Consider the following 16,124-nt stretch of genomic DNA (forward strand, 5'->3'; position numbering starts at 1 on the left):
TGGTGTTACAATATGGATCAGTCATAGGGACTCATAGCCTGATTCAGTGCCACTGAAGTTGGGAGTTAGGCCTTTGGTGTCCATGGCAGTGGGGTCTGGCCCTCAATGGACTGCTCTCATGCACATTTCTCCAGTCCCTTTAAGGCTGTTCTTCAGTGGCAGCAGCAGGAAAGCTGAAACTGAAGAACCTATAGGCAGTCTTGTGCACTGGTCCCGAATACATTTTGAAGTTGCTTGTTCCTTTGTAAATATAATGTAATTATTGCCATTTGGATATCTTAGTTTTTTTTATTTTATTTTTATCTTTGCTTTATTCCTTTCACCTAAAAAAAAGTATTCTTGATTTCCCCCCAGATAATGTTATAACAGTTGTGAGTTTTAGCCTAGTTAATGACACCATGTCAACCGGTCCTAGTGGGTGAACCCATTGAGATTCTCTATTCTTAAGAACTAAGAATCATGTGTGATGTTAGGATTTTTATAATTGTTCTTTATTTAATTTGAAATCTCAAGCATGACCGAGTATCAGGGAGGAGGCTAGACCAGATGTCACGTATTGAGAGTTAGATTCTCCATGCTGTTTCTCTGTTATTGGGATAAATGTCCACACAAGGACTTCCAGATATTAATATGATGAAACCTATGTATAGAGAACATGGATACAGTGGAGTTCAGTTTAGCATGAAGCTCTTCTGTAAAAATGGAGAATTTATTATTCGCCACTGTCCTGGAGGAGAGAGGTGTTTCAGGACTTCAAAATTTGCAGTGAATTGCCTCGAATTGTTTGAGCAGTTGTTTTTTAATAGAATGGACAAATTCTGCATGGCACAAACAGTAGTGAAGTTGGTTATTTGCTTTGTGTGATTTTCCATTAGCAAGCCCATTGAGATCATTTGATTTTGAGGCGCTTATGGAGATTATGGAAATATTTCAGAGCAGCATATTTTTTACTCATGAAGTTGGCAGTAATTATGCCTGTTTGTTCTGGAAGGCTGACAAACTCTTTAATGACACTTAATTGCTGCAGCAACAACTCCAAAAATGACAACAGTTGTTCAAAGTTGTTCTTCCTCCGCCTCTGCTACTCCGCAAATTGTTTAATTGGTGACAGCTGAGAAAATCAAAGTTTTTTTATGGGAGAGTGAGGGGAAAGGAGCCTTATTGATATCTCTTGTACTCCTTCCTTCCTTCCTCTATTGTGAATTGACCCCAGCCTCTTAAGACCAGGCGAACCCCCACTGCTCTCCTGTTTGATTCCACTTAAGAAAACAAAAGTTCAGCCATTTACTTATCTAGAAAAAAATAGAGTCCGATGACTATCATTGGTTGGTGACAATACAGCATCTGCAACCACTATGTGAGAGAAGACTCTGAGATCTCAGTCCTGCTGCACTGAAGGCAGAGGTAGTGTTGCCATTGAAGCCATTGTGAGTAGGATAAGGCCCTACGAGAGCTCATTCTTTCTCCTTAGGTCCCCATGATAGCTGCCTCCTACCTGTCAGATGTCTAATGGAAAAAAGCAAACTTGAAGGGTTCTGTGAGAGTGTGGTTTAAACTGGAGAAAATGATGGATTCTCTGTAACTTGAAGTCTTTAAATCATGATTTGAGGACTTTAGTAACTCAGCCAGAGGTTATGGGCCTATTAAGGAATGATGTGCAGGAGGGAAGACTAGAGGATCACAATAGTCCCTTCTGGCCTTTGAGTCTGTGAGAACTGAAATTATCTGAGGAAAGAGACAAAAATGGCTTATTGTTCAAAGAGTAGTTTAGTGGGTACAGAACAATGGCCAATCTTCTCACTGCCACTGTAGGCATATTGGGATAAAGATTGGGCATGGTAAAGGGTCGTTGCCCCTGGAGATGGCTTTGCAGGCCTGTCTCCCCACCTTCAACTCCTCCATGCTCTCCTGCCGAGCCAGTGTGAGAATTTGCGGGTTCTTCGAGTAGTGTCCCTATGGGTGCTCCACTGTAGGTATATCTGTGACCCTGCACCTCTGATGGAAGATTTTAGGTAGCAGTGTCCATTTGTCATGCACATGCACTCTCTCTGCCTCGCGGCTAACTAGCGTTGCATGGGCGAACCACACTTAGTTCCTTCTCAACCGCCCTTGGCCTGAGTTGCAATGAGTAGCAGTCCAGTTTGCTTACCTCATTTTCATTATAATTGATAGTGTTTTGTTTTGTAGCTTGTTATAGAGTTTCCATTTATTTTTGTAGCATTTCTAGAGCTTCTCTTTTAAGTTTCCCCCCCAAAATGGTTCTTTCTCCCTGTTCTCCCCCCACTTTTTTTGCCCAGCTCTTCTGGTTTAAACTGTGCCTCTCCTGTAGGGGGGCAATACCAGTTATGGACAGACACTCCCACTGCGTCTGGTGCCTTGGAGAGGCTCACATCCCACCAAAGTGCACCTTCTGCCAGCAATTGAAGGCTAGATCCCGAACGAACCAGGAGTTAAAGTTAAAACTCCTCCTCATAGAGGGTGCTTTTAAACCAGCGTCCGACTCTGGTCCTGAATCCTTTCCATGGCAGAGATCATCCCCAGAGCCTTCAATTTCTAGGGAGGGAGAGCTGAGAGAAAACCTTCTGACTCCCCTCACAAGCCTCCAAAAAGAGGGCTGCAAGCCCTCAAACTGACCTCCTGACCAGCCAGTGGAGATCCCTGGCACGATTGGTCACCTCGGCACCAGCAGCTGCAAAATGCTGTATTAAGAAGACACAGGGATCCTCGGTAAACAAGTTCCACTGCAGTGCCTAAAGACCTGAAGGGCACTGGCTCTGAAGCAGTGGCACTGCTGCCAAAGACGAGAGCAGAGACCTTAGTAGTACTGACGGAGAAGTCCTCAGCACCAACCACCTCAAAACAACTCTCTTCAGACCATGCATCCCATAAAAGATTGTCAGTACTGACAATCTCTGATGGTACCAATCACAACGACAGTACCACAGGAGTTTCGCTTTTCTAGGGACCTTATGATTGTGGAGACAGCAGAGTCCCCGCTATTCAGTACCGGGGCTCCGAAGACTGATGCATCACTTCACACTTTAAAGGATTCCAGAGCCACGCTGTGCTCTCTAGGAATCTACACACTAGGGCAGAAAAAAAAATTTAGTTCACAACCATCTCACAGATCCCAACCACGCCAGTTCCTCCCACCACAGTGATACTACAAGCCACAATGAAAGAGACTTACGATGCAAAAGGAGAAACCGTCAGCCTCCCAGTTTTCAACATCTCAGCCCTTGACCTCAAAACACCAGTTGTTTTGCCTTGGTCGAGGCCCCAGTCAGCCACTCCTTACGACAACGGCTGCAACACACAGACCTTCCACATTCCTTCGGGTGTCGCCTCGCTCTCTTTCTCCGGAATTGGGAAAACATCACTTCTGACAAATGAGTCTTGGAGATCATTTCCAAGGGTTACTTTATGCACTTCAGCTCCCTCCCTCCCTGTTACTTTTCAGGGACCTTTCTCACAAGAGACTGTTACATCAGGAAATAAATCACCTGCTATGCCTAGGGGCGATAGAACCAGTTTCTGCTCACCTCAGAGGCAGAGGCTTTTTTTCCAAATATTTCCTGATCCCCAAAAGACAAGGAGGTTGGAGACCCATATTAGATCAAAGAGCACTAAACAGGCGCAAAGATTCAGGATAACACTAGCAGCAATTATTCCATTCCTAGATCAGGGAGAATGGTTCTTGGTCCTTGACCTACAGGATGCCTTCATAGAATCATCATAGAATATCAGGGTTGGAAGGGACCTCAGGAGGTCATCTAGTCCAACCACCTGCTGGATTCATCCACATCTCAGTCCTATCATTCCACCGAAGATTCCTCCAATATACCTTTGGGCAGGACCACTACCAGAATAGAGTACTTCCATTCCGCTTCTCATCTGCACCCACAGTATTTTCTAAAGTTCTCTCCGGAGTAGCAGCACATCTATGAACATTAAGTATCGTTATTTACCCATATCTGGAGAACACCGTCTCAAGGTTCGTTCCTTCAAAGATGCCTGACACGCCACCCAAAGGACTATGCGCATATTTGTGCAACTGGGTCTACAACTCAATATCCAGAAATTGACCTTAACTCCAGTACAGTGTTTTGAGTTGAACGCGATGCAGTGCAAGTAAGAGCGTTCCTCCTGATGTACAGATTCAACATCCTGACCAGTATCATAGAGACAGTTCAGGACAGCCCACAAACATCAGCCAGAAATTGCCTTTAGCTTCTTGGGCACATGGCAGCATGCACATTTGTGACATCTCACGCCTGATGACACATGAAGTGTCTACAGACATGGCTCAGATCTGTTTACATGCCAAACAAGGACAGGCTAAGCACGCCATTGTGGATACCCTCCAGGTCAAACATTCCCTGGAATGTTTGAAAGATCCATCCAGTGTCTGTGCAGGAATCCACCCCCTCCCTTACCCCCCAGCACTGATAACAGATGCCTCTCTGATAAGCTGAGAAGCCCATCTAAACAGCCATAGAGTTCAGGTAAATGATCCCCCATGGAAGCTGTATGGCATATCAACCTTCTGGAATTAAGAGGCATCAGAAATGCCTGTGCACACTTTCTCCCATTCATCAGAAGGATTCATGTAGGGCTAGCAATCTAGAAACCATTTTCCCAGGTACTTCTTATTCTGCCCGTTTTAAAAAACGTGAAAGAATTAGCAGCAACAGGTGCTTCTCATCCATCCTTTGCAAAGGGGATTATATCTTTAGAACGGTGTTTTGCTTTAGGATGTTAGTGTGTGCTCTCAAGAGCAGCAATGGGTCTTAGGCTCGTGACTCCATGAGTAGGTCGATAACAAACATCTCTTTGAACAAGAATTCTTTCAGACTAAAGAGGTTCCGAGATGGCAAAGGACCTGTATAAAATACTCATTCTTCACCTCTTGGTTTTTATATTGATCCCTCACCTAGCAGAAGCTTCTTGCCTTACTTCTTTGGACAGGCAAATTAGCTGCACATAGAAGGGTGTTCACGCTCTCTCCCTTCACAGGGAAGGGTGTGTGCGCGCGCGCTCTCTCTCTCTCTCAAACCAGTTTCAGCAGATTTTCCTGCCCCCTGAACTTTTTCACCACTTGATCCACAGTCAGCCTTTCCCAAGAGTCTGAATTTAGATTTTCTCTAGCTTTGAAATGAAAAGTTCTTAACTTAAATGTGTTGGGCCTGATTCTTGCTGATGCTAAAGTCACTCTAGTGTCAGATACAGATGCCTTAAAATGGGTATAAATATAATTTTATTCTTATTTTAAGGAGTCTCTACACTGCCGGAGCAGTTTTAAGGGGGCCTTAATATAAATAAAAATCTCACCGGTTATTTCTTTGTTGATCACCAAAAATGTGCTTGCTATACTGACCATGCATTAGTACATATTTGTTAATGAGCATTTGTATGTAATGCCTTAGAGTTATCGTCATGAGACCCTACAGGTACAGTCCCTGCCCTGAAGAGTCAAGTTTAGATTTGACATGACCAGCCACAAGGAGAGGTATTGGGCAAAGGAGGGATGATGGAAGTTTAAGTTTGTTCATATCATATTAGTTTCTCCTTGTTTTCATTAATAAATGAAATATTTTTAAAAAAATTATTTTACATTAAATGTTCAAGGTTCGATGAGGGGAGTGCAAGTCCTTGCTGGCGAGATTGAGGAAGGAAACCGGTTATGAGGGATTTGAGCAGGAGAGGGATAGACATAGTCAGTGCAGCAGGGTTTTTCACTTGACTGAATATTCTTTGCCCTTCTCTTTGCTAAGAGATGTACTTCAGAAGACAAGCAGCAGACTGCTCCATTGTGCTAAAGGCAGGAGGAGTTTTTTGTCTCCCTCCAGTAGTACTCCCAGCGGAGCCTATCTGCTTTTGTTTATGTACACCAAGTGCGAAGCCACTAGCACTGATCCTCTTCACTCTGCCTTAGGTGCTGGGAACTCAGAATGCAGCTTTTCAACATGAACTACCAGTGTGTTTGGTTTACAGTGTGTTTTGATAGGGTGTCTCTTCAGGGAGCACCCTGGTTCTTTGTTTTGGAATAACAAATTGCAGGTGCTTCCCAAACAGCTCACGTTAATGCTTTATAGCAGTAGAAAATACCTCTGTGATGAATTTCTCCAAATGGATATTCTCCATTTATAGGCCCAGTTCTCCAGTGCCTGGAATCTTGTGTGATCCCTTTCTTCTGTGCAAACTGCTACCAAATCAGAATGACAGCATTGCACACCCCCTTTGAACAGGAGTATATGACTACATAAGGCAGTGGAGAATCAGCCCCAGTGTCTCCCACAGGAACAGACAAGATAGAAATACTATATACAGGCTATATTTGGAACATGAAGAATGTTATATTTTTAAATGCGGGTTCATTTTTTACTTACAACACACCATCTGGAGTCATTGGCTGGAGACAGAAAGCATCAAGTAATAAAATACTTGCATTAAAAATGTCAGAGTACTTATCTAAAACTTTTTGTTCCTGACTCTTAGATTGAGTAGTTGAATTTTTCTGTTAAATTTGCCAGATTAGTGTATGATTTTCCAAAGTTAATAGATGATGGAGGCAATCACCTTAGATGCCAAATCAAACCTTCACTACTGCATCAATAACTTTTTGTTGTACAAATATTTTGGGTGCTCTTCTCACCTGTAATTTTAATTTCAGTAAATTGTCTGCCATATTTGAATGCTATTCTGTAAATAAGGTCCTGATCTCACAAAGACTTATGCATGCTCAACATGTGCACTGTAATTCCATTGACTCAAAATAAGTCTTTGCAAGATCTAGGTCTAAATATTTATTGCATTGAAGGAATCAGCCAAGTCCATTATGTGTCTTTTGTGAAGTATCTTTCTCTGTCTACTTGGAAATGTATTTGGTGTTTCTGGTACTTATATAGTACATGGTCTTTCATTCTTTGTGCACATTAAAAACAGATAGAAAAGAAGAAACAAGAAAACAAAATGCGAAGAGACCAGTTAAATGATGAATACCTGGAACTGCTAGAGAAACAGAGGCTTTACTTTAAAACGGTGAAAGAATTTAAAGAGGTAAGAGCATTTTTGTTTGTATTGGGTAGAGAGAATTTGAGCCAGTAAAACAACTGGTGTGTTTAAGAATAATCTTAAAAGCCATCCTGCTGAAAAGTGGTCACTTTGAGATGGATCACAAATCTTCCGATCGTTAACAGGCAAATGTGTAGATGCGTTGGCTTGCCAAGAAACACTTTCACGTCAGATAACTTTCACAAGCCTCCTTTGGGTTATCTACCTCTGAGTCAAACCAAAGGAGAGGGTTAATCTTTCAGGAAGCCCCCAGTCATCTTTCCAATTCACTTCCTATTATTGGAGAGAACTGGTCTTTATTCCTGGAACTCTTGTAGTAGGGGTGGAGCAAAAGATCTTTCTTTGGCCTATAAACTGTGATTTTTGAAAAGTTCATCATTCAGCTCATTAAAATCTCATTGAGAAGAACCCTGGTACAGGGATGCAGATTGGTTTCCAATTACAAATATTTTAATTAATTATTAGAACAGGCCTGATTTGCTTGTAAGTTGAAGGCAGTCTTCCTCGCTGGTTGGAGGTAGTGAGATTTTCAGAAGCACTTGTTGACCTGCTCTGCTCCCACTGAAGTCAATGGTGTTTTTACCATTGACTTCAATAGATGCAGAATTAGGGCAACACTTTTTGAAAATCCCATCATGAAGAGTTAAGTTTTAATGATCTACTCTTTTTTTTTAGACATGTGCATGTCATAGTGGATCAGTCAAGGATTTGTTTTTAACGAACAGTAACAACATCTGTTCCTTTAGGTAATGAGGATTGCTTCAACATTTATCTTGTCTTAATCCATAGAAAAAGAGATTTTTTTATCCATCTATTATTGTATCATTCTATGTGTAGATTGTTGTCTCATCCTGTGTATTGATTGTAAATTCTTTGAGTGCTGATCCTGGATGATATGCTTGAAAGACTTGTCAGATACACAGGAATGGATGCTGGGAGGCATGGCACGTTTTAGGAAGTGGATTAGTGAGTCTTCCATGTAGCACTGACAGTGGACGAAGGTATAGGTTTGCTCCAGCACGTAACCCTTCTGTAAAATGGGTATACTATTTAGCTAGTCCACTGAGCTGTTGTGCTTTGAGATCCGTGTATGGAAGCTACTGTAGACCAGTGAATGTGATTTCTCTATAATGGAATTAACATGGAAATTGTAATTTATGAAAACGGAAGGTGAGGCAATTCAAAATTTAAATTTGCATTCTCTTGCATGTCATAATTTATGATTTCTCAGTTTACATAACATTTTGGCAGTGGGACATGCCATGATGATGATCTGTACCAGATATGTTCAGTGTTTCATATTGACAAAGATAGGGCATCCTGACTTCCTCAATGTTCTTGGACTTGGGGATTTCTTTCATAGTTGACAAGGATTATATATAATACAGAGGATGGGCCGGAGTGTGTTTCAAATACTCAGCGATTCTTTAATCGTTCAGGTAACAGTACAAGAAATTTTAATTATGGACTGATATCAAAGCTTTTGAATAGACTGCAGTTGTCTAATGGAATCTTTTTTGGAAACCCATAAAAGGGACTCTAGTGCAGTATGGAGGTGATAAAGATGTGTGCAAGGAGCTGTCTCTGTATGAAGGGCACTAGTCTTGTCCGTGTTTCCCGGTGGCAGTTGTTACAGTAATAAATAGGAATATTGTTAACATATATAGCCTTTTGTGGCATGAAAATCTGTCTTTTGAAGAAAAGAGGGGAAGAGTAGTAGGTTTTTGTAGAGGTTCTGATACTGCAATTTATGTAGAAGTTCTTAAATTGTGTGACACTGTCTGCACTGTGTGTATTTTTTCTCTAGTAAAATAATAGAGGAAATGCACGGTCTTGTCATCTAAACATTGCAGAAGTACTATTAATATTTCATTGATTTAGCCTTCCCAGTGCTTCTGTTAATTATTGTCTCTTTGAGAGCAAATGCCAAAATAGCACTGCTGTGCAAAAGAGCTTTGCGGTTTGCGTATTAGAAAAGGCTGCTTTCTCTAATCTGTCCTGGTGTGCTGGGTTATTTTCCCTGCCTTGCATCACATATCTCTGGGAGACTGACAAGCTGCTTAGCAATTTTTATGACTATGGTAGGAGTTTCCATCCTCTCTAGCAATTAAGTTTCTGTGGAGAGTGAAAAAATCCCTCCTTATCAGTTATCTTCTGAAGGAATTTCCACACCCTGGCATGTCCTGTTTTGTCTCCTGGAAGATAATGGTAACTTTACTGGGAACAGAAAACATGTTCATAATTCTTGACCTTGCTGTAGTAGTTCTCTAAGAATAGACTTTGTGCAAAAAGGCATTGCAGGATTCCAGATCAGGTATCAATGACCTTCATTTCAAATTAGTTTGGTTTATAAGGAAAACGATGGATTTCATAACTACCAGCACCATAAACTCAATTTGGGACTGACCATAAAGCTAGATTCCTTCTGCCTTGTGCATCATCGCCTGTAATAATGATCCTGCCATTGGAACCAAGTTAACAATTCTATTGATTTCATGGATCAAAAAAACTCAAACTCACTCTGGGTTGCCTTGGATTGCAGAGCAGGCAGGCACAAAAACTAGTAAAATCATTTTTGTCACTAAAGTCAGAAGGCTTAAATCACTAGTTAGATGATGTCACTGTCACTTAGTCACTTCATAACCATACTTTGGGCTCCACTCTGACCCATGTTAGTGTGTCCTTTTTGTGTCACCAAAGGAGCTATAAAGTTGCCCTAAAGAGACAAATGGAGATTCCTTTTGCATTTCTCCTTGTCAGCTCTCACAATGTAGGAGGCTTAGTCTTGATGATGTGAATATGGGTACCATAACTATTATAGTTAACATTTAAAAATCTATTTACTTTGATCAACAGGAGTGCCGGAAGAATGAAATGCTGCTATCCAAGCTGAAAGCCAGTTCTTCCTGAGGAATTCCTCTAGCCAGTGAATTTTATAATTGATTGTTCAGTCCATAAATTGAATACTTTCTGTGATAACAGTGATACCTGCAATGCCTAGATACATGTATATTGCTATATAAGTCTTTATTTTTCAATATGTATTCTGTTCTACATTACTTGTTCCAGTGGCTGTTTATTCCTGATCACCTCCATTATGCAGTACAGTAAATTAGGAATGTTGTCTAATTTTATTTATTTGTTTTCCACAATGAGGAAGATAGGATTATTTTGTACTTTGGATTTAATACTGCACTAGTTCTAACTTCAGGAGAAAATATATATGTATTGTAAGTTTGTAACATACTTGAAAAAAATAAATCCAGACACCATGAAGAGAGAGTGTAGTGTTTAAAAAAAAAAAAAAAAAAAAAAAGCAGTGATTTGATAAATTCAGCCAAAGGTGAAACAGAAAATTTGTTTTCACTTTTTTCAACTGCTAAGAAGCCAGATTTTACTTCAGTTTTACATTTTAGCCATTGATAAGATTTCAGACAATAAGAACTGTGAAGCTGGTGGTTAAGACTTAACCAAATGGAATCTTAACTTGCATAATGCTCTAATGTAAAATTATAGACTTCTATATTTTTATTACAGCAAGTGTAGCTGTTGTATACCACTTTCTTTGAAACTTCAGCATTATGTAGAGGGGGATTGCTATTAAATAACTAGTTCCAGACAAATTAGATTTTAATCACTAAGATCTTAAAGTATCACTGGTTGGATTGAAAAATACGCGTCTGTCAACACAAATTCTCTGTCAGCTGCAATTTGGAAAGATTAAGCCCCAGATATTCTGCTGGTGAAAACTGGTGTAGCTCCTTTGCAGACAAGGAAGCTCTGCCAATTTACATCAGAAGGATTTGGCCCTGAAAATGTAGAAAACTTGTTGAACCCCCTTCTGAATTTTTATAGAACATCTGTATACAGTATTTTATAGTTCAGACAACTTGTACGAAACAGCAAGTTGTTTGGACTAGACTTGCTAACGTATAACACATCCTCTTTTTTGCTAAAAAAAAAAAACAAAAAACCCAAGTTCTTCATTGTGTTCAGTAACATGGACGACAGTGCTATTAAATTACTGTCTATGGCAGGTGAATGTGAAATAAAAATGTTTGGAACATTGATCTGCAGCTGTGGTATTTAAATGTCTCTTCTTTAGAAGCCTTAATAGATTTGTGACAAAGAATGCATAACAGCATTCACTGACTTGTATAAATGTTTATTCTTAATATCTCACACACTGATGGGTATCTATTATTCCAGTGTGCCACTTCTGCACATTAATCACCTGAGTTGCCACCTTTGTGTATTGAGTTTTTTTCCCTCTGTGAAATTTATAAAAACAATAAAACTCCACAGTATATGTAAAAGAGGCCCATACCAGGATAGATTGCCTTTCATTATCATTAGTGGGAATGCAGAGTTGTGTATCTGTGTCACTGAAAGGAATAACAATTACCATAGAAGGCCTGATCCAGCTCCCCTTGAAGTCAGTAGCAGGATTTGACCTTAAAACTTATGGAAACTGAACTGCATTTAAAGTGAGAAATCTTTGTAAACCTGGGCGAGAAGTGGAAGCTTATGTGGAGCAAGGTCATGGAAATTCTGTCTGGTAAATTGTTTTAAGCTTTTTCAAAACCGTAGGATACTATGTTCAGTACCACATATTGGCCCATCAGCAGGCTCCTGAATGGGTCCATCGGACCATCTTGAAAATGTATACACAGTAAAGTTCTTCTACATTATTCTTAATGGCATAAGAATCTTAACAGATGAACATTAAGCTCTATACTGACCCATTAAAAATCTGATAAATCAGAAAGCTCAGCACTGTGTGAGTAAAGTGTTGTTTTTGTTGAACCGAACAGTCCATTTGCAAAAATAGAGCCCTTCAAGAGAGCAGAAACAGACCCTTGGGAGTAACCCCTATGTTGAGCAGCTTTCTCTAAAGTAGAGATGCCAGAGCCTCCATACACTAGCCCTGCTCTCAGCCCCTGATGTTGGAGGGTGGGGAAGGATAGGAAGGTCTGGTTCCAACTATTCTTTGCTTCCCATAGCCAATGGGCAAAGCAGAGCATTTGTTAGAGAAATCCTGAGGCTTCTCTGATGCTGGGGGACATGAGGACCCATAAAGGGACCAGAACACAAAGAGCACTTGAAAGCATTTTTGGTTGCCAACGTTGGTTTCTTCTTGCACTCAGCATAGGACAAACTAATAAGGGTCAGGCCACTGTGTGCTCACTCTGCTGGTTCTGAAGGAACACAAACTTCTAAATGTTGTGCTGCCATAATGAGGATGTAACCTAAGGCCTTGATCCTGCCAACTCTTACACCGTGGAACTACTCAGGTGCGTAAAGATTTGCACGATTGTGACTGAAGATGCTTTGGTATTATGAGCTCATTTGCCAAACTGAAGGGCAAAGTCAGTAAAGAAATAGTCTTCTAAGTGGGTTCTACAAACAAGGAAGGGCCATAAATAAATGAGTGACAGTTTCCTTTGAAACAATGAATTTCAATTTAGACCTTGCCTGTGCTAGAAATTAAAATGTTAAAATCACTTTACACAATGATGTATTGCTATTTCATCGATGGAATAAGAAAAAGTAAATCAAGAAAGCACTGGGCAGTAGGCTGAGTATTGGGACCTGCTTAAGCTAATGAAGTGCTGGCATAGAGAACTCTTCAGTTTTGTGTGTGCGCAATGATTTGGGGAGTACTTGAAATGTTGTTACCCCCGGCCTAAATTCCCATGACAGCAATCTGTAATTGCAGAGGCTCACATTGAGTAGAAAATGCAAACATGCAATGAGAAGAATGAACTGTTTCAGTGCATGCCAGGATGAGCTTGGCCATAGAGCGATATCCTGCAAAGGGCTGAATGCCCTTTGCTCCCACTGATGTAACAGAAATTGAAAAACTCTGACTTCAGTGGCTGCAGGATCAGGCCCATAATTATTACATCAGGTGGGACTAACCAGTTCAGTAAGTGCATACACCTGTGACTAAATTTCACCAGCGTAGTGGGGAGGCCAGGTGCAGTTTTACATACTCCACCTACTGTCCAGTGGTGGAATTGCAGTGGTAAGGTATCAGATGTACATTCCCCTGTTAGTCTAGGTGGATTAAAGACATTTTTGTCCCAATCTAATCTCAGAAGTTACTGTTTTATTATTCATATACCATAGTGTGTGTCCTTTATTCATGTAAGGGAGATCCTCTTCGGAGTGTCATGGCAAAGAGAAGATCTGGGGAGATGTGATCAGTCTATAAATACATCAGAAGTTACAAAATAAATGAAGGAATGAAATATTTTTAGTCTCTGGAAACCGTAGGAAAAGGAGCAATGGTTTGAAGCTAAGGAAGGCAAAGTTTGATTAGACATTAAAGAAAAGATCTGAACAGAAAGATCAATTGAACAGTCAAGCAGGGTCCCAAGGGAAATGGAACCATTACTTCAAAACTCAAAATCAGATTAGATAAGACTGTTGCAAGCTACAAGAAGCAGTTCTGCAAAATGTAAGTCTGAATTAGCTCTTCCAAGTGGTTAACCAGGATGAGTAAAATCTACCCCTGAGTGGGGGTAGATTATCCCACTTCTGCTGAGCACCTAGACCTTCCTCTGACCACTGTCAGAGGCAGGATACTGGACTAAATGGACCTTGGACCAGTATGCTAATTCCCCTGTGTTTGATTTTTGTACATCCAAAATGATTAAGGAAGATGGTAAGGTAAATTTATATAAAATACAAATGAGAATTGTGAGGAACACACTGAATGAGAGAATCCATTTCTATTTAGGAGATATTTTACAATCTAAACTTTGGATCCACATTTTGTCATCAGGAAAAAAATTGCATTTTGTCCACTGAAAGTCAATTAAAAATTCCACTCTCAAAAGTACAAGTCTGTGGAGGGGGGTGAGAGAGAGAGAAATCTTAACTGAAACTAGCTGCTGGGGATTTTGGAGCCAATTTCTTAACACTTTGCCCCATGATTCATGCTGAAGATTAATTCAACAGTTTAAAAAATAAAAACCTTCCTCTGGATTGTGAAGTAAGATTTAAAAGATTTCTAGCAAATCTATTGTATACTAGTAGATTCCTCTAGGGGTTTAATTCACAATTCAGTAAACCTAATCAGTGTGGTTTACTAATATATGCATTGCTGTAGGATAACAGTTTGCCTGATGTGTCAGAAACTGAGACACGCTCAGATTGATCTTAAAGTAAGACACGTATCTTTTAGACCATGACAGTAAATGCTGTCACGAGTTGATTTTATTTACTTTTTGTGAATGGAAATATTTGAAATATTCAGCCTGGAGAAAAGCAACTCAGAGCATGACAAAGTCTAGAGATTTATTTTTGCACCTCACAGAAACTGTGCGCTGCTAAAACATGTTCATTTAATCTGAAAAGGGGAAATGATGGGGGGAGGGTTAAAATGTAATTACATTATTTTGCCTCCTCCCATTTAGCTGACTTCTGCAAATGTTAGTCACTTTAATCATGCGCATGGCCATGTGTGTGGGGGAGAAGGGGGAATGGGTGGTTTTGAATGTGTAAAAGCTCCTCTCTACTTCTTGCTATCCAGGAATATGTGAGATTACTTGGGTGACAAAGTAGCAATATGACTGTGCCTTTGTCCTCCTGGTCCAAAAGATATGGTCAGTAAGGATGTGCTGTTATACATAGTCATGCAAGAAACAAGATGTTCCTATGAAAGAAACTCTTGGTTACAAACCTGTAAAGAGTTGCCAGAGAGATGGGGCCTGTTTCTCTACAGCCTCACACCATGTGCAGTCACTTACACCTGTACACAATGGGTAAATGGAGAATTCTGACTTACACCCCTGGGTGCTTCCTTAGCACAGGTGTAAGTACTGACACAAGGTACAAAGCAGTGGAGAATACCACCCCACAGGAAAAAGAATGAATGACTCCAGGGACTGGTATTGGGATAGCCTTTCACCTCTAGGACATGTGTTCAAACCCACTTCATCAAAGGGCTGTTCACATGAGTAAAGTTTCTTCCAAGTATTTGCAGGATCAGGCTCTCGGTTGTTGTTTTGACTTTTATGTCTCTAGATCAATCTTGATACAGAAAATGTTTGGTGGTACTAATATAATACAATACGAAATTTACGATCCTGAGAGAGTGAGGTGTGGTTGAAAGATCAGGCAAGGAGCCAAGAAATTCTGGGTTTCATCCCGAGGCTTGATAATGAATTGCTGTGTAACTTACTAAAAAAGAAAAAGAGTACTTGTGGCACCTTAGAGACTAACCAATTTATTTGAGCATAAGCTTTCGTGAGCTACAGCTCACTTCATCGGCTCAAATAAATTGGTTAGTCTCTAAGGTGCCAAAAGTACTCCTTTTCTTTTTGCGAATATAGACTAACACGGCTGCTACTCTGAGGAATGCATCCGATGAAGTGAGCTGTAGCTCACGAAAGCTTATGCTCAAATAAATTTGTTGGTCTCTAAGGTGCCACAAGTCCTCCTTTTCTTTTTGAGAATACAGACTAACATGGCTGCTACTCTGAAACCTGTGTAACTTACTGTTAGCTTTCTTGTGGGCGGTCCTGTTTGTGGAGGCCAGAGGCAGCATGGATGGGATGGCACAAACAGGAAATAAACCTTACTTCTACCGTAGTTGGCTGTGGGTTTGAGAGAACACATACAGAAGCTGATAGTAGCATTTCCATCCCCCTGTCCTGGATTCTTTGGGTCTCTGCAGCGCACAATGTATTCTGTTAATGTACCACTGACAGACCCCTGGTTATTGGCAGGCGGGACTGAACGTAGGGCCTCTGGAGCTTAGTGCATGAGCCTTTGCTGCATGAGCTAAAAGCCAACCGGCTGTTAGCTAAGGCTGTAGAGCAGACTCACTTAACTCTCTCTAAGTGGACTTGATGCCACTAGATGGGACAGAACACCACACCCAGAAGGTGTGTGTGGGTTACATTAGCACAGAGTATAAAAGCCTTCATCTAGCTGCAGACTTCTCAAGTCCTTGCCACAGAATCTGGCAAAGACATTCTACTTTGCTCCAGCGATACTTAGTAGAGTTCTACCGAGTAAATATAACAAGAGTAAATTCA

General features: G+C 40.6%; 1 protein-coding gene across 4 annotated transcripts in view; it reads left to right on the forward strand.

Moving 5' to 3' along the window:
• Positions 1 to 11,741, forward strand: part of CCDC93 (CCC complex scaffolding subunit CCDC93) — a 104,571-nt gene extending 92,830 nt beyond the window's left edge. The window contains exons 23-25 of one of the 4 annotated variants that reach the window (XM_074967222.1): positions 6,946 to 7,059; positions 7,750 to 7,820; positions 9,931 to 11,741. In XM_074967222.1, coding sequence (XP_074823323.1) covers positions 6,946 to 7,059; positions 7,750 to 7,820; positions 9,931 to 9,967 — 222 coding nt within the window. In that variant the 3' untranslated portion in view covers positions 9,968 to 11,741. The remainder of the gene's footprint in view (positions 1 to 6,945; positions 7,060 to 7,749; positions 7,821 to 9,930) is intronic. The other 3 variants (XM_074967223.1, XM_074967224.1, XM_074967225.1) reach the window with 3 other exon arrangements.
• Positions 11,742 to 16,124: the final 4,383 nt, after the last annotated feature.

Source organism: Natator depressus, chromosome 11 (assembly GCF_965152275.1).
Source record: "Natator depressus isolate rNatDep1 chromosome 11, rNatDep2.hap1, whole genome shotgun sequence".
NCBI classification, from domain to species: domain Eukaryota; kingdom Metazoa; phylum Chordata; order Testudines; family Cheloniidae; genus Natator; species Natator depressus.